The sequence below is a fragment of the Puntigrus tetrazona genome, unplaced genomic scaffold (assembly GCF_018831695.1).
Source record: "Puntigrus tetrazona isolate hp1 unplaced genomic scaffold, ASM1883169v1 S000000397, whole genome shotgun sequence".
NCBI lineage: Eukaryota > Metazoa > Chordata > Actinopteri > Cypriniformes > Cyprinidae > Puntigrus > Puntigrus tetrazona.
Window position 1 is genome coordinate 632,501 of NW_025048050.1, and position 20,000 is coordinate 652,500.

The following is a 20,000-nucleotide window of genomic DNA, read 5'->3' on the forward strand; positions in this document are numbered from 1 at the left end:
ACACACACACACACACACACACACACACAGACACACAGACACACACACACACACACACACACACACACACACACACACACACACACACACACACACACACACACACACAGACACACACACAGACACACACACACACACACACAGACACACACACACACACACACACACACACACACACACACACACACACACACACACACACACACACACACACACACACACACACACACACACACACACACACACACACACACACACACACACACACACACACACACACACACACACACACACACACACACACAGACACACACACACACACACACACACACACACACACACACACACACACACACACACACACACACACACACACACACACACACACACACACACACACACACACACACACACACACACACACACACACACACACACACACACACACACACACACACACACACACACACACACACACACACACACACACACACACACACACACACACACACACACACACACACACACACACACACACACACACACACAGACACACACACACACACACACACACACACACACACACACACACACACACACACACACACACACACACACACAGACACACACACACACACACACATCAGCTCATTACCCAGAGGAAGGAGAACATTAAAAGACAGTGTTTCAGGGAGAAAGGGCAGAGCTGTCTCATCCAGAGCAGCTCTTCTATGAGACGAGATGCATTAAAATGGCACATTAGATCTCATTAGAGCACATTTCACACCTTGCTGTCAGTGTGGAGCAGAGCTCAATGAGATCACACACTCACGTTCATGCAAAACGACCAACTTTTTAAAAATAAAAAGCAACAATAATATACAATAAACATATAGTACACATGCATTTTAAATAAACATCATTTATATTTGAACACAGGTCAAATATTATTTGTTTGTGCTTATTCTTTTATATTTAAATAATATTGATTGTAACTATTTTTATCATATATAAAAATATAACATTTATATTATATTGTTTTTAAAATAAATATTTTTGTTATAAATATTTACTACAAATAATTATTAAATAAAAATGAAGCGATTAAAAAAGTAATAATGTTAATTGAAAGAATTACCAAAATGTTGATTTAAATAAAATATCAGTTTTATTTCGCATGATACTTTTATAAAAATGCATTATAAAACTAAACTCATTTATATCGTTTTGTTTGTTTGTAAATATGCTTTTTATATTTGTCCCTTTATCAAATAAAGAAATATTTGATAATTCATTTTAAAACAATTAAAACATATGCTAAACATAGATATAAAATATACATTTATATCGAATGGTTCGTTTTGCTATTTCGTTAGCAATAAACATTTACAGATGTCAAATATAAATTATAATAAATTGAGAAATAATGTTAACTAAAATAATTACCACAACATTTAAATATAATATTAAATGGAATCAATTTTATTTTGAATAAACTTGTAGAAATAATCACAAATAATTTATTTTAAATACATTTTTTTGTAAATGCATACATTTTATGCATTTATATTTTTAACATTTAAATAGAGACCTATTTTAAGGTCAACGTCTGAACCGTGCATTTTTTTTTTCCCCCTTGCCCGTAATATGATAAATAGGTCAAAAACAGGAATATTTAACCATTTAAATAAACGAAAAACAAACAAAAATAGTTACTGTGGAGAAGCTTGCAATGAAGAACAGAAAAAAACAACCAGGGAGGAATTCGCTTAATCAAGTGCTGGGGTAGAAAATGATTGAAAGGGAAGTGTCCCAGCGCTCCGTTCGTGTCTCACCCTGCCGTACAAACGTCTGACTGGTGTCCAGCAGAATATCACAGCCCTCCACGATCATCCGCTCGATGGCCAGATTCTTACGGATGTTTTCTGTGTCACTCACTTCATCGTGCATCATTCTGAGAGGAAACACACAAACGCACAGCTCTATTTTAATATGAACGGTAGTCAATCGAAATGTGAATTGGACGACATTCGACACGGCGTGTGCTGGGCTTGAGAGAAAGTGTGAACAATGCCCGTTAATAATAAAACTCAAAAGCCTTGTTTGCATTTAAAAGCATCACTTTTTTTTTTCCCACAGAGGAAGCACTTACACTAATGAGGCCGTTTCATCTTAGAATAACCACGTTTAGCGGATACGGTCCTTTTATTAGGATGATTCAAAAAAAATTGGTACGTATAAATTTAAATTCATACATTTGTATAAATATATATTTTATTTTAAAACCAATAAAAGAGCGACATTTCTTTTTCAATTGTGCAAAATTAAATAATACATGCAATTTTAGGGTTAATAGTAATGAAAAATGTATAAAAAAAGAAATTGTTTTTGTTTATAATAATATGTGTACGTGGTTTATTATGCATATATAAATACAAGTGCGTGCACATAAATAAATATTTATATTAATGTACAATATAATACAAAAATAAATGCAAGGTAAATATAAATTTAAACGTCAATATTTTCAAAATATATACTGTATGTGTGTGATTATATATATACATATATATTTATATAAAATAAATATTATATATAAAATCAATATATATATATATATAAATATATATACACAGCACACACACATATATGTAAAAAAATGGTTTGGATGTGATTAATCGTACTAATATATACATAATAAATGTTTTATAATATTAATAAATCAATAATAAATGTATTTTACTTAACGCATTTCTATTTGTATTTTTTATCATTTTGATACAAACTGATATTAAACAGAAAGCATACCTATGCGTTTTAGAATCTTTACTCTTAAAATTAAAGGTTCCAATTCTAACAACGTTCCATGTCTAAACTGTAATAATAATTAAATTAAAAATAAATTAAAAAATAATTAAATATTATCGTACGTAAAAAAAACGGCAAAGCAAATGTATTTGAAAATATTATTTTTATACTTATATAAAAGGTCAGCATTGGAACAAACCCCGTTTCACGTATAACGTCTGAACCGATAAAAGAGCGTTTCATTCTTTGTTCTCCGGAGAACCCGTCTCTAAGCGCTCTCCGTTCACTCACTTGGAGAGCTCCTCCAGCTTGGATTTGGCGAACTCCAGACTCTTGCGCTCCACGTGTTCGTGAGGCGTGTGAGCGAGGAGCTCGTGGAGGGTGATGATGTACCGCGGGATCTGAAACACACGATCAGCCCACGGTTAAAACGAAGCGCGCTTACTTTCCGTGGCTCCGGCGCCGGCCACTCGAAGGTCAGCGGTCTCACCTGAAACATGGGGTAGGTGAGGAAGGTTTCCAGCATGCGGCCCTCGCAGGCAGCGTTGGCTTCGTACTGCTTCAGGAGCTTGTCGAAGTCCCGGTTCTGCTTACAGTTGGCCAGAACCTGCAGGCTGTACTGATGGTTTCGCACGAACTCCTGGTAAATGTTCAGCATCGGCAGCAGGATGTCGAAGAGATCCGCTGAACGGCACGAGCATTGGAAGAAGTCAGCAACGCACTTGGCACGTTGTTATGCTCTTTAGATTTTACTGCACGTGTATGTTTGCGTGCAAAAATCAACTCACCTAAAACTAACGTTGGCCAGTTGGCTATCCGGGCCTTCAGGCCTTGATGGAAAATCTCGTGGAGAAACATTATCGTCTCGCTTGGAGAGAAAGAAAAACGAGGAATGCACGGGACGTCAATTCTAATTCTAATTCAAAAAATCTAAAATATGGTATAAAGCTCGTTTCTATCACGAAGTAAAAAACTAAACGTGATTCTTAACTAATAGCAATTGTGACTTTTATCTCACAGTTGGGACTTTTATCTTACAATTTGGACTTTTATCTCACAATTGGGACTTTTATCTCACAATTTGGACTTTTTATCTCACAATTGTGAGTTTATATCCCATAATTCAGAGATTTGTTTTCCAAATAGACAAAAAAATGCAAGATAATAATAAAAAAGTGAAATAAAAATGACTGTTTTCCATGGAAGCCCATTTCTGCCAATGAAAAAAAAAATTAAAAAGGTAGCTGCGGCTTTATTATCTCACAATTGCAAAGTTGGAAAAAGTTTATATTTCACAATTCTGACTTTATATCACGCAAAAAAAAAAAAAAAAAAAGAAAAGAAAAGAAAAAGCTTCTATAGTTTTCACTATTTATTCTGTGATGGGAAAAAAAACGTATTGCAGAGAAAAAAAAGATTTAGATGTTCGCAATTATAAAAATAAAAGGGTGAAAAAAGTTGTAATTAATTTTTTTATTCAGTTGTGGAAACTAAATTACAGGAGAGCAAAAAAATACATTTTATATATTTTGAGACTTGTTTTGAAAATGAAAAAAAGGCTAGTTTATAGTTATTTATATATTATTTTTTGTTTTTGAGCAGGAAGTTTTTCAGCATTTTTTCTGCGATTTTTAATCAGATGTCTCTAACTTTGAGGTTCGTTTGGAAACTGCGAGATTAAAAAACATCCCCCAAAAAAAATGGATCGTATAGCATTTATATTTTTTTAGAGCGAAAGTCACAATTACCTTTTAATTTTTTTTTTTTATTTTGTAGTAAAAAAAAAAAAAAAAAAAAAAAAATCACAAGACATCGAAAACAAGTCAGAATTGTGTGAAACAAATTCAGAACTGAATCTGTGATAAAAAAAAGTCTGAATTTGTGAGATAAAAAGTCCCGATGTTTTATTTAAAGGTGGACGCTTCCACGGCGACCCTCAGAACAGGAAGTATACCTATTAAGGAAGACGCTGCTGACGTCGTCGTGACTAATGGGGGGTTTTTTGGAGCTGGCCGCCATCCTGAGCGGCCGAAGGAAGCAGTTGACCAGGATGGAGAGCTGCAGCACGTACTCCGTCTCGGCCTCCACCATGTTGAAGACGATCTGGTTTCTCTTTCTCATGCTCTCGGCGTGAGGTGAGCAGATGTAGTCCTGCACGATGATCTTCCACTTCCTCCTGCACAGCCAGCCGCGCATGAAGCTCTGCACCTGCGAGAAAACACGGCCCAGTGACTGCTCCTGCACTAGACACCAGCACAAACGGCCGCGAGGCCACCGTATACCTTCTTGATTTTCTTGATATCTGGATCCTCCTCCTCTTGATTGGACTGACAGGGCAGCATTCGCTCTTTCGTTTTATTCAGAACGACGATCTAGAACACGCACACATATATAACGCGGTTAATATACACAACAGGGTTGCCAGGGTTTCCTTGTAAAAACTGGCTTTGAAATAATTGTTTGGAAATGCTTTTTCTAGAAAAAAAAAAGAAACTAAAAGTTGCATGTGTGTTTGTGTGTATATATATATATATATATATATATATATATATATATATATATATATATATATATATATATATATATGTATATATATGTGTGTGTTATATATATGTGTATATATATATATATATATATATATATATATATATATATATATATAAATCAGTAACTTAAGAGGTACAAATACAGTAAACATAATTTCCAGTTATTATTATCGACTTGATTGAATGCGTAAAAACAATGCTAGTTTATATTTATTGATTATTGAGTTGTTAGTAGAAATGCAGTAATTTTATTTTAATATCATATTATATTATAATTAACCAATATTATAAGTAACAGAATTGTTGTGTTTGTTTTAGCTATCTAGTACTTTAAGTTGAATAAAACTGATTAATTAGCAGAAATAAAACTAAAATAAATTTTAAATAAAAAAAGATACTAAATAAAAAGGTAAATGCAATTTTTTTTTAATTTGTTTTAAAATTCATATCTCACGATTTTGAGAAAAAAGACGATGAGATTATTATTGAGTTAATATTATAAAGGAATTGTTCTCCCAAAAACGAAAAAGCTGTCATCATTTATTCTCCCTCAAGCAGTTCCAGATCTATATGAATTTAAGATGTTTTAAAGGACGTTTGTAACCAGGCAAATAAATCACAGCTCATATTTTATTCAAATTTATCATGCAAAGGGCTCTGAAAAATAGTTTAAATAATAATTTAAAAAGAGTAACTAATCTTGATGAAGTCATTAAAACACACTAAAAATATATATGAAATGAAAATAAAGAAAAAAAAAATTAAATATTCATCATAACGTATGTCAACTGTGATTGAACGCTCGCTAAATAAAGTTAGGCTCGGTTCCTTTCTTTTACGGGAGTGTAAATATTCTCGTGACCTGGCAACCCAGGACAGAACCGACCTCTCCCTTCAGTCTCTCGATCTCCGTGTCCTGGTCTTCTAGTTGCGTCCGCAGCTGATTTGCCGCCACCTTTTCCGTCTCCATGATCTGCACCAGATGGATGTATTTCTGCATGAGAACCTCCCTCTCAATGATGAGGTCTGAATAACTGTCAGCGACAGCAGAAGCACAAAGCTGGTTAGAAACATTTACAAAGAGAAACTCTGAGCGCTAAACACACCAGTGAGCCCCTTGAATGTAGCCTGACTCGTATCTAATGTTACCTTTGACGGTGTTGCATCGGTCTGATTTAACTAGACCGTACCAAGTCATAAAAGAATATACATAATATGTGAAACGTGTGACGCTGACAGAAAATCTCATAACAAGCTACATGCTGCCTGTTTAGTGTGTTGATGCATTACCACGTGCAAAACTCAAATGTCAAAACATTATTATTATTATTTTTTTTAAACAATGCAATGAGAAGCATTTTCAGAATTGCATGCAAATCATTTCTACACAATTGCATTTCTAAACAAAAGTTTTCTTTCTTTTTTTTTAAATATAAAAAAACCCCACAATGTAGTTCTTAAGTTAAGTAAAAACAGTCTCAGATGTCTCTCCTAAAATGCAGTTGCATAATTAAAAACAGGCATGAATTAGACCATTTTTGACACACAGTATGAGGGTAGTGCTATAAATAAAAATGAACAGCAGCCCAGAAAATTTGGTCAGTTGTTTCATATGAAGACTTTTGATGCTTGACTACAAATATAGAATTTTGTAGTTTTTTTAATATATATAATGTATTATGTGTATGCATATGCTTTAAATATAATTTATAAAATTTCAATTAAATGTTTGTTGTATATATATATATATATATATATATATATATATATATATATATATAGTCTGTATAGTTTTAGTTAATTTAATTTCTCAGTTTCATAGTTTAGTAATTCAATATAAATTAAATTAAACTGAGAAATTAGTAGAAATGCAATAAGTTGTCTTATTATAAAAGCGTCTATAATATTATAACATATTTTATTTTAATATTATATTACAATTAACCAATATTTTAAGTAACAGAATTCTTGTGTTTGTTTTAGCTGTCTAGTATTTTTAAGTTAAATAAAACGGATTAATTAGCAGAAATAAAATCTTTCTTTTTTTCCAGTTAACAGTAAGTCCAAGTAAGAAATTTTTTTTTTTTTTTTTCATTAATTATAATAACCCTAGTGTGGGTTTGGCGAGGTCCTTTTTTTTTTTTAATTTCTGAAAAAACCGAGACCTCAGCAAAAGTCTTCATCTGCGCCGCTGGAAGAAACGAGTGATTTTACTCGAAAAGCTAACCGGCTCGGCGAAATCAGGTTGTGGAGTGCTCTGTGTTCTGCTTCACCTGGCCTGTTGAACGGCCTCCACCCACTCGTTACGATCAGCATCCTCTTCTGTCCTCAGCTCCAAAGGCTTCTGCCCATCGTGGCCGAAAACCACCAGGAAATAATACTGAAAAAGACGAGAGCGTAGGCCACAAATCAGCATTCGGCATTCCCGGCGCATTCGGCCCTCGGTGAGCGGCATTAATACAGTCCTGACCTAAATAGAGACGCTTCCAGCGGCCACTGGCATGAACTTGCATGCACTCGTTAAACGGAAACGACAGTAGACGTGTCACGGAGTAATTTCGCCTTAAATCACCAAGCAGCATGCGAAACAGCCAATCAAATGAGATAATATAATAAAACACCAGGCGTGTCACCGACACACCGTGGAAAAATATCTGGAAGGGTAAAAGCTAGTTAGCATCATCACCAGAGACCTTTACTTTCACCAGAAAACTACACCAACGTGTTTAATGCATTGATGCTTAATGCATTTTTAAATCAACATCATAAAATGCATTAAAAAGTACGTTACGCCGGGGTTTGCCAAACTGTGAAAAAAGTATTTGCATAGGGTCCATCTTAAAAATGCACGATAAACACATTTAAATCAATAAACAGCATAAATGTAGTGCGAAAACATCACATTTTAGTGTGAAAAACAAGCGAAGGTGTCGTTAAATGATCGTGAACTTCCTCCGATGCGTCGGATTTTAAAGGGCTGAGCTGAAAAACACCCAGAAAAAACGACAGACGCTGCACTTTTTGACCAGACTTCAGTTATAAATAATGCACTGCTGTGGTGTGAATATGTTAGCATGTAATCCCTGTAATCAAATGACGAGCATTTTAAAATATATGATACACTTCGGTTACAAGTACTTCAGTCTTGAGACGTAATCCAGATAACGTGTATTTTTTAGACGCCTCCTTGTTTTACTTCCCCTGCAAAATGCAAACAAATGGCATATGCATTTTTTATTACACTATATTATTATTATAACTTCGTATTCGATCCTATGTTCAATTAACGCAGGCCTCGTTGATAAATATATCCATAATGACCTACAAAATAATGCTTTTTTTTCAGCTCAGATCAATAAAGACCACGAACGATCGGCTTCAAGAAAAAAAAAGAGAGATTTCAGCATAACGAGAAATTTAATTTTGTTTCTTACTTTAATAAGTTGCTATATTACCGTTATATCAGTTAAGGAAATACGGTATTTAACTGTAAAAACTTTTTTTTTTTTTTTACAGTAACCACAGCTGCCAGTGTTTTTTACTGTAAATTTTACAAAGAATTTTTTTTGAAATTAATGAATTTTCACAACAGATTTAATTGCTTTGTGTGTATTAATACATGACCCGGACGTGCTCGTGACAGGTTCGCCCTTAAATAAGCGATGGAGCGAAAGAGCCAAAAAACTGTGTTTTATAGGACGTAGGCTTAAGGGCTCGTGATGCGCGGCTGGTGTGTGTGTGTGTGTGTGTGTGTGTGTGTGTGTGTGTGTGGTTATGTAACCGAGCTTCTCCTCTGTCTTTAATGCGCTGTCCTGAGCCTCAGGCCTCGTTTAAACCGAGAGATAACAATAGGCACGGCCAGCCCACAAACACACCAGATTCTGTTTCACTTTCACAGACCCACCGAACGCCACTCGAATCGGCTTTAACCAAAGCTCACTGACGGCTCGGCATTCACGGGTCGGCTCGTTTGCATGCTCTTTGGCCGGCAGCTCTAGACGCGCGTCGTTTCTCTCGGGGTCCTTTCAGAAAGCCACGCGCTGTGGACTTTCATTCAGATAACCGCGTCTGGGAGAAACGCGCCGCCGGAAGGGCTGCTATTCTTAGACGGGGCTCGTTTACGGTCAGCGGAGCTCACGAACACGCAAGAACCACGGCGAACGCTTCTACAAGCGAGGGGCTACGTCTTTAAGGAGACAGGAAACGGTACAAAACCGATACGGCATTCGGAAGGACTTTTAAAATTGTAACAAATTCGAAGATTTAAAGTTAATATTACTCGAAATAACTTTTTCCATTGAGAAATAAAAGTTCGCGAAACGCGGCTTATGTTAAGCCAGGCCTAGGCCTTAGTTTAATTAAGATCTTTAAGCGACTTTTACAAATACGAAGAAGCAAACAGGTGCGCATCTTTATTTTGAGATAAGACAGATCGAGATATTTTCGGTTTAGATGGCGCAAACGTGCATTTGAGAAAACTGTTTTTCTTGACTATAAAAAATAACCATGATTTTAACAGGAAAAAAAAAAAAAAAACAGTAAAAATCTGTTAAATGGTGAACGGTAAATTCCTGTAAACTTTACCGGGAAAAAACGGTATATACTGACATTTCCAGAATTGCATTTAAAATGTTGTTAAAATGGTCTCTTCTTAATTCTTCTTATCAGTTACGTTTATTAGGGTTGCATGTTACATCTAATGTTGTTAAATTAATGTTTATTGCATATTTTAGTTTAATGAGGGGTTTAGTGTTTGTGTGAATGATGCCGAGCACTTTCTATATATGTTACCGTATAAAAGCAGCTTGTGATGGGCTTTGGTTCGTCACGTGACTTTCTCAACACCATCCGTGTTTGGTGGTTATCAGTGTATTTCAAAAGAACAAAACAGATTTCAGTACTTTAATAGGTTGGTATATTACCATTATATCAGTTAAGGAATTACGGTATTTAACTGTAAATTGAACTTAAAACCGTAAAACCAAAAATGTTGTTACTGTATTTTTACGGTGGAATTCGGTAGAAGTTTTTCATTGGAAATTTGTAGGATTTTATATATATATATATATATATATATATATATATATATATATATATATATATATATAGTGTATATTTCTATTATTAAAAATTAGTAGAAAAGTACTACATTACTAAAAAAAGTACAACAAATTTATATCATAAAATATAAATAAATGTTTTTATGTATTTAAATAAATCTTACCTATATATTTTTGTATTTGTATTTTGTATTTTGGTATATTACCGTTATATCAGTTAAGGAATTACGGTATTTAACTGTAAATTTAACTTAAACCTGTAAAAGCAAAAATGTTGTTACTGTATTTTTTTTTTTACAGTAACCACACTTTTTTTCACTGTAAATTTTAAAATGCAGTTAACATAATTAAAGCAGTAAATTATATATTTTACATTTATGTCAGTAATATAAATTAAAACTAGACTGCCAGTGATTTGTAATTAACATTGAAATAGCTTCAAATATATTAAAAATATACTTTATATATATATATATATATATATATATATATATATATATATATATATATATATATATATATATATATAACATTGAGATGTACTCTCACGCTTCAAAGCTCGACAAGTTTATTTTAACTACAATTAACAAACTGAATTTTTAACAATTCTTAAAAATCATGTTTTTTCATTGTTTTCGTTGTTTTTTGACTATGATAAAAATTATTTTAAAAAACCTGGCTAATTAACAAAATAAAAACACTATTTTACAAATTTGTCGGTTTATGCAAATAAACTTCATATAAATACAATAAGAGTTTTTTTATAAATGCTTAAACGCTATTGTTTTGAAACTTGCATTAAAAGAACATAAAAACATTTAAATTTAAACATTTAAAAAATAATTTTATAAAAATAAATCGAATATTGTTTGCAAAAAAAATATATGTTTCCGCTATTAAAAACAGAATGTTAGTATTATTTCTGAAGGATCATGTGACACTAAAGATTAAAGTAATGATGCTGAAAATTCAGCTTTTAAAACGTGTTCTCAGAGAAAACAGTTATTTTGAATAGTAATATTATCAGTGTTTTCACTGTTTGAAATAAACTTCTTGGTGAGCAGAAGAGACTTCTTTCAAAGCATTAAAAACCCATCTCATCAACCATCAACTTTTGAACGGTACGATTTTAACTAAAGATGGACTTTTTAGCCCATCATTTGCGATGTTTAAAGATAGTAACAGGGTATGCTTTAATATTAATGTAGACTTTAAACAGAACAGAACTGGAAGTCGGGTGACTTTGGTGATGTATAAGTGCTGCAAGCATAATAATACAGTGGCACTTCAACATGACATCAAACCTGATCTCCATGGCAACACACGCCACTGGCACGCTGGTGGATGTGTCAAGCGTGTTTCATTTGCATCCGAATCTTTATCGCGTATACGTTCAAAGAGGTGCATGAATCTACCGCTGCACGGCCGAAAGCGAGGCGAGAGGAAATATCGGTAAAAATGCTACCGTAATTCATTCTAATTTTATTCTAAACTAAAAGCAGGTATTTCAAGTAGTCCTTTTTTCTGTCGGTAAGCGGCTCTTTTATAAATACGCGGGTTAGTTTGCGCATCACAAAGGCTCGTTTAATTGAGTTGGCCCAGAAATCAAAGCGCGTTCGGCATTTGATTTTAAATGCTGTTGAAGCACTTTGAAGCTCTATGATGCTTCAAACGAGCGCCAGCAAATGCACACAGGCTCAACTTCAATATACACCAATATTTTTTATCCGTAACACATCACAAATTGATCATGCCTCACAATAAAAGGCCCTGAAAAATAATTATATTATTAAATATATATGTATTTTAAATTTATATATATATATATATATATATATATATATATATATATATATATATTTAAAATTATTTATATATATATATATATATATATATTTTTATTATTATATATAAATATATATAAATATATATATATATTTATATATTATATATATATATATATATATATATATATATATATATATATATAAAAATGTAAAAAAATAAAATATATATATATATATTTAAAACTTTGAAAAAAAATTGGAATACTTATTGGAAAAATTACTGTGCATTTTCTTATTAAAAATACAGTAAAAAAATATTGAACAATATTTGTTATATTAAATAATTAAAATATAGGAGGATATGGTTTGCATGTGATATTTTCATAATACTGAATGTGTATCTTCTGAAATGCTAACGTGTACAGACACACAAAAAGGCTCTAAATGAAATATTTTAACAACAGTAACCAAATTACGCATGATGGCAAAAGGAAGTTAGTACAAACAATCAATGGTGATAAAAGTGAGTAAAAGTGTCCTATTAATCTCATAACCGTTTTATGTAGCATGATGCTAATGCGGTTCTTCTTCATAATTTATTTAGTCATAATACTGCACATGAGGTCGAAAAGGAAATGTTTTGTAATTATTTAGAAATACTTTTGATGATAGTTGGGTAAAAGCTTGCTGGGATTGAAGCCAAATGGGTTGGTAAATGTTTTAGTGCCGGTATAAATGGTGATAATGGCTAAATAAAAACAGAAGGATAATGATAAAGTGTAATAAGGGTTATGTTCTGTTTCCTTAAACTAGTTTATCATGCATTTCTTTATTTAAACACGTTTGCAGGTAAACCCTAACATTTAAAATATGTGATAAATATCAATTAATCTCGCTTTTCTCAAAATTACAGTTTCCACAAAAATATGAAGCGGCACAACCGTTTTTCATCACTGATAATAATCAGAAATGTTTCTTAAGCAGCAAATCGGTATATTAGAACGATTTCTAAAAGATCACGTGACGCTGAAGACTGCATCAATGATGCCTTATTTTAAAGCGCAATAATATTTCACAATTTGTGTTTTTTTTATTAAATAAATACAGTCTTGGTGAGCAGAAGAGACTTCTTTCAAAACTGTAACAGTTCGAAGCTTTCGACTGGTGGTGTAGTTCAATGAAAATTTAGAAATAAATGAATAAAGCAAGAATTCTAATGAAAAATGTTAGACTTCGTGTCCACACGCGCACGCACACACGCGCACCGCGTAAAGAATGCGTTTCAGATTGACGCACACACGCACACATACACACGCGCGCACACGCACGCGCACACGCGCACACACACACGCACGCGCACCGCGTAAAGAATGTGTTCCAGATTGACTCACACACACGCACACACGCACGCGCACACATACGCATGTACACACGCACGCGCGCACACACGCACGCGCACGCACACCGCGTAAAGAATGTGTTTCAGATTGACTCACACACACGCACACACGCACGCGCACACATACGCATGCACACACGCACGCGCGCACACACGCACGCGCACGCACACCGCGTAAAGAATGTGTTTCAGATTGACAGCACACTGCTGGCCAAAGCTGACAACTCATAATCTCAGAGTGAGTGAGTGTGTGTGTGTGTGTGTGTGTGTGTGTGTGTGTGTGTGTGTGGTGGGGCAGCAACATCTGCTATAACACAACAGAAGAGATGAGTGGGTTTACTTAACTACATCTGACAAAACCTCTTCTTTGGGGAATGCCTTCAATTGGATGGAACTACGCATCAATACAGCTTTTTATTTTGAAAATGCGAAAGTTATATTTAACGGTTAGGTGACGGTTATTCCATTTTATATTTTACCCTAAAAAAACTGCTCGTGACATTCCTCACCATCGGCTAGAGAAGTTCTACTTTTGAGTTAGTGTGTAATTGTCATTCACGACGGCAAAAGTGTAGACTGTAAAACGTGATTTTAACAGTAAACAATAATACAGGAAAAAACGGTTAACAGAAATCCTGTATAATTTACAGGGAAAAACTGTATATTCACATTCCAAGACTTTTCTTTAAAATCAGTTTCTTAGTTTTTATAGGTTTATTAAAGTTGCATGTTACATCTAATGTTGTTAAATTAATGTTTATTGCATATTTTAGTTTAATGAGGGGTTTAGTGTTTGTGTGAATGATGCCGAGCACTTTCTATATATGTTATCATATAAAAGCAGCTTGTGCAAAAGATCAAAACAGATTTCAGTACTTTAATAGGTTGGTATATTACCATTATATCAGTTAAGGAATTACGGTATTTAACTGTAAATTTAACTAAAAACCATACAACCAAAAACGCTGTTACTGTATTTTTACGTGGAGTTTTTCATTGAAATCTTTATGATTTTTTATATTACATATAATATATATATATATATATATATATATATATATATATATATATATATATATATATATATATATATAATATATATATATATATATATATATATATATATATATATATATATATATATATATATATATATATATATATATATATATATATATATATATATATTTTATTATTAAAAATTTGTACAAAAGTACTAAAATACAAAAAAAGTACAACAAATTTATATCATAAAATATAAACAAATTTTTTTATGTATTTAAATAAATCTTACCTATATATTTTTGTACATTTTTCTTTAAAAAATTAAAATAAAAAGCACATAAGCGTATAAAAAAAATGGTCTTTTTCCAGGTAATAATGAATTAGAATGATTCATAACCCGTGTTGCAATGCATTACATCTTGTCGGAAATCATTATAACTGAATTTAAAATGCATAGAGCATGTATTAGTCGTGGTTATAACCGTTCACGACACGGTACAAAGCATTATACCTAAAAACGACTTTTGTAATGCATTATTCATAAAGGCCAAATGTAAAGCGTTGCGCTTTTTCAAGAACTTGCTCCTCCCTAAGATGAGCGCTCTCTGTATTGCATGTGTTGATCCTATTTTACCGCAGCGTTAATTATGACACGAACTACAAAACACGGGGGAACCAGCATGTGAGGAAACTCAGGCTTGGGCCCCGAGAACGAACAACAGGGCCTTAATCTGGTGAGGGGCTTTCCGGTCCCCCGTGTGGTCCCACCGAAGGGCCCGGGATCAGAGTATATCTGCTTCATGCGCAGAAGATGAGCGTGTAATCTGCAAGACGCTGCTTAGCGCAAGCAGAGCCTGTCCGCTTGCTTTTAACGTCCAATCAAAACCTCTCGACCAAAGAAAGCAGAGTGGCTGTCCTCTATAATAATCACTGACGCATATAGCGTATAATAACAATAATAATAATAATAACAGTAAATGTACAAAGAATGCAATATTTATAGACACTAAAACGAGCAAGAAACTTGTTAAAAAGCCATTATTAAAATAGATATCAATCAATGAATCATTTTGCTTGATAAACTGGTCCGTGACTAATAAAGATTGCAGTTATTGAGCTACTAAATAATTCAGAAGCGTTCAAAAGTGATCGCAATATTATTTGTTATCGTTGCTTTTAGATCTTAACGTCAAGGGGTAAGTTGTCACACGAGGAAGTTGTCATAAAACGATTTCTTAGTGCTTTAGAGAGCAGTGGTTTAGTGAGTTGGCTTCACAAATCTAGTTGAAAAAAAAATAGATTTTTATTTGTAAACTAGGACGTGTTTTACGAACTGCTCTTGAAAATGGGGTCACGATGTTTTATTCAAAATAAAAGCATTTAAAATAAATAAAAAGGTTACACTCGGAATGCCTTGGAGATAGCTTGCAATAAAGTATAAAAAGCAAAGTTATTTTATTTCCGCAAGTCGCCAAAGGTAAAAATCGAAAAACTAAAACAAACCCCAGAAAAAGGATCAATTTTAAAAAGCGGCGACAAATACAGGTGACAAACTAAAACGCTAAAAAATATGGGTTTTTTTAAATAAATCAACCAATCTTGTTATGTTTGTGTGACCCTGGATCATAAATAATATTGACACTCATGACTGGTTTTGTGGTCCAAGGTAACACACACACACACACACACACAGACACAGACAGACACACACACACACACACACACACACACACACGCACGCACACACACACAGACATAGACAGACACACACACACATATATATATATAAAAATATATTTTCTCACACACACACACACACACACACACACACACACACACATATATATATAATATATTTTCTCACACACACACACACACACACACACACACACAGACACACAGACACATATATATATAAATATATTTTCTCACACACACACACACACACACACACACACACACACACACACAGACAGACAATACTAAAAACTGCTTCAAATTACAATAAAATTAAATCCATATAATATATGTGTGTATATATATATATATATATATATATATATATATATATATATATATATATATATATAGAAATATATTTTTCCACACACACACATACACACACACACATATATACTGTACTGTATACACACACACATATATACTGTATACACACACACATATATACTGTATACACACACACACATATATACTGTATACACACACACATATATATACACATCTGAGAAACTGTTCATGGAGTAAAAACTGTGACAACTAACCCCAGCGTACCGTGTTGCGTATGACACACATAAACACACACAAACACGTGGTCTGCGTGGAAAGCAACGTCCTCAAAACCGGACCCGTTCACGCCCGAGCCGTGGCTTCGGGGTCGGGGTCGGGGTCGAGGTTGGATCGTACCTGCTGTTTATCCGAGCTCTCCTTCCCGACGGTGGACACTTTGGGGGCCGGGATCCTCTCGCAGGTGCATCCCTCCAGCAGATAAATCCCCGAGGGTCTGGTGCTCTGCTCGTTCTCGAAGTAAAAGAGCACGTTCTGGTACAGCGCGAAGTACTTCTCGTTCCAGCGGGCGTTCTCCGCGGCTTTTTTACTCAAGAACCCGCGCTTGACTCCCTCTTTACGCGCGACCGTGGACAGATAGAGCGCGTGCCCTTCGTTGTAACGCACGCTCTTCTGCATCGTCCGGTCCTGACGGTCACACCGAAGCCTTTGTCATGATCAGCATCACCCTCCTCCTCCTCGCTCACCGATGATGATGATGATGATGATGATGATCTGAAGTCCAGCGCGTAAAGGAGACTCCAAGCGCGTAATTACGCACGGCGACGTCCTAAAAGGAGCGCGCGGGCGACAAAACAAGCGAAAACGCGCTTCGGAAAGTCAACAGACGATACGGCTAAAGTGCGAGCACCGACGTAAAACAAAAATAGATGCAGTGAACAGACGGAATCACGACCGAGATCAGCGCTAATCGGCTTTGACACCAACTTAAAGAGACAGAACTATTTACCCGCTCGGCGTCTGTTTACCCGACGCTCTCCGTCCGCGGAGAATAACCCTGGCATAGTCTCTCTCTCTCTCTCTTTCTCTCCGACACCTCCCTGAAACGAGTTTGGCCGAAAGCCGCGGATGCTAGTGCTAATCCAACTCCGTTTCCAAGAGATTTCGATGCGCTTTCAATGCGCTTTCGACGCGCGTCAAAAAGCGTAGGTTTCCCCAACGAACTCTTTTCAACGAGAAGCGACGAAATAATACGCCGCTGAGGCAAATAAAGCGCTTTTATCCGCCCTGCTGCGATAGATCGCGTTTACGAGTTGAATATCTAAAATCGATGAACCGAATCGATTCGTTCGTTCAAAAATGATTCGCTGTTAATTTGGTTCGCTGGGCGCGTTGAATCTCGTTTGCGTCCAAATACTTAAACATAGTTGTTATTTATTTATTTACAGGAATCGACGTGTTTTCTAAATGTATGAGTTGCGCTTCACTTTTTAAAAGTCGATCAGAAACTTTTTTTTACTTTTGGAGTTGTTTTTCCCCTCAAAGTCTACAGCTATAACGCGACAAAATACACCGCTGTGCTTTTTTTCTACTTTAGCTGAGGTAAACAATACACAATTTTTCACAACAATAATAATAATACTAATAATAACAACAACGAAGACATAATAATAAGCTACATTCGAAGTTAGATTCAATTCACTGAATCAAAAACCGATTTTAAAAAACGATTCACCAATTCATTCGACGCGGACTCCTTTGCATCCACAATAAAGCAGTTGTTTTTTATTTTAGATTTCAAAAATAGCACATCTTATTGCTCTTTAGCGTGTCTTACACACTTTCCGCAACAAAAACAGCGACAATAAACATTGTTTCTCTCTCAAGTAGCAGGGTTCAATTTTCTGAATCGGTTCGTTCGAAAACGATTCATCAATTCGATTCATCAAGACCGTTCTCTTAAAACATTTACATACTGCCGTTCTTCATTTACTCAAAATATAACTTTCTCTAATTTTGAGTTGTATTTTGGCGTGCAAGCCCATCATTAAGATCAGTTTGAACAAGTGAAGTGAAGTTTTATATAGCGAGCTGCAGAAAGAGATTCGCGCCCCCTGGTGTCGGTTGTGTGAAATCACACGTGCCTTACTTTTATTTTACTCTCGAAACGACCATATCACCGCATTTGCACATTTTTAGATAATAATAAAATTAGTTATGCATGTTGCATCGCCCGTGTTACGCATAAAGAATATAAACTCATCTCGTCGTGATGCATTCTGGGATTGCCTTCACTGTATAGAGACACTGACGCTGCCTAAAATGAACCACCTATCTAGGCATCTATGGGTTTGGGAACAGAGCTACCCTTTCATGGGACGCCTGTGATTGTGAGCACATATCAAACCCGTTTCCAGACCAGAATAAAGCAGCACAAAGCTTGAGGAAACTCGCACCGCTTCTAATTTCATCTCCCGCTCCTGGCTGTATAAAGATGACTTCACTCCTACAAAGAGATGAACTTGTGTCTTACAGAGGAAGAGCCCACGATGCCAGACGCCCACTTCAGCACAACCTCTGCAGGAAACCACATTAAGAGCTTACCCAGCATGCTTTCGGCCTTCTTTTGGGAACAAGCGGTGTAATATTTGCAGCTAATATCGAACATCCTTGCAGCCGAAACTCGTTCATCTCCAAACACGAGAGTGGAAATGGCACGGAAAAGCCTTGCGATCGGCAAAACAAAGATAATGGGGTGAATTCGGCTTCATCTAAAAGTCTAAAGCAGAACTAGGGCAGGATTTCTGATTGCGTTTGGCTTTGCATCGGGTCAAATGAAGTCCTCAAGCTCGAGGGGGTTTCTCTGAGGAGAAGGGAAACATAAAATAAAAAAGAGAGAAACATTTATAAAATATATATTTAGATTTATTTAGAGATTATTATATTATTTGTACAAAATATTTATTATTAACAATGCAAAGTGGGTATTTACATTACATTACAAAATTTTTTTTTAAAAGTGTTTTGGATAGAGTTTTAATAAATGTCACAAATATTATATACAATTTTATATAAATAACCTACATTCAAAAACATGCACGTTAAATATAATTCAGTAGCATTGGTTGTAAGCAAATTATGTGTAAATGTATAAATATCTAACAGAAACATGAAAAAACATTTGAGTATTAAAGTTATATATATATATATATATATATATATATATATATATATATATATATATATATATATATATATATATATATATATATATATATATAAATGCACACATATATATATATAAATGCAAAACAATTTTTAAATTATATAAAAAAATTGAAAGTTAGCGAGAAAAAAATCTACTATTTAA

General features: G+C 34.5%; 1 protein-coding gene across 2 annotated transcripts in view; it reads right to left on the reverse strand.

Moving 5' to 3' along the window:
- The window catches only part of rasgrf2a (Ras protein-specific guanine nucleotide-releasing factor 2a), a 37,443-nt gene extending 17,957 nt beyond the window's left edge, over positions 1-19,486 (reverse strand). The window contains exons 1-9 of one of the 2 annotated variants that reach the window (XM_043231647.1): positions 17,030-19,486; positions 7,628-7,734; positions 6,241-6,388; positions 5,091-5,180; positions 4,763-5,016; positions 3,597-3,676; positions 3,299-3,492; positions 3,100-3,209; positions 1,836-1,954 (exon numbers count right to left, since the gene is read on the reverse strand). In XM_043231647.1, the coding sequence (XP_043087582.1) occupies positions 1,836-1,954; positions 3,100-3,209; positions 3,299-3,492; positions 3,597-3,676; positions 4,763-5,016; positions 5,091-5,180; positions 6,241-6,388; positions 7,628-7,734; positions 17,030-17,308 (1,381 nt within the window). In that variant the 5' untranslated portion in view covers positions 17,309-19,486. The remainder of the gene's footprint in view (positions 1-1,835; positions 1,955-3,099; positions 3,210-3,298; positions 3,493-3,596; positions 3,677-4,762; positions 5,017-5,090; positions 5,181-6,240; positions 6,389-7,627; positions 7,735-17,029) is intronic. The other variant, XM_043231648.1, reaches the window with a different exon arrangement.
- Positions 19,487-20,000: the final 514 nt, after the last annotated feature.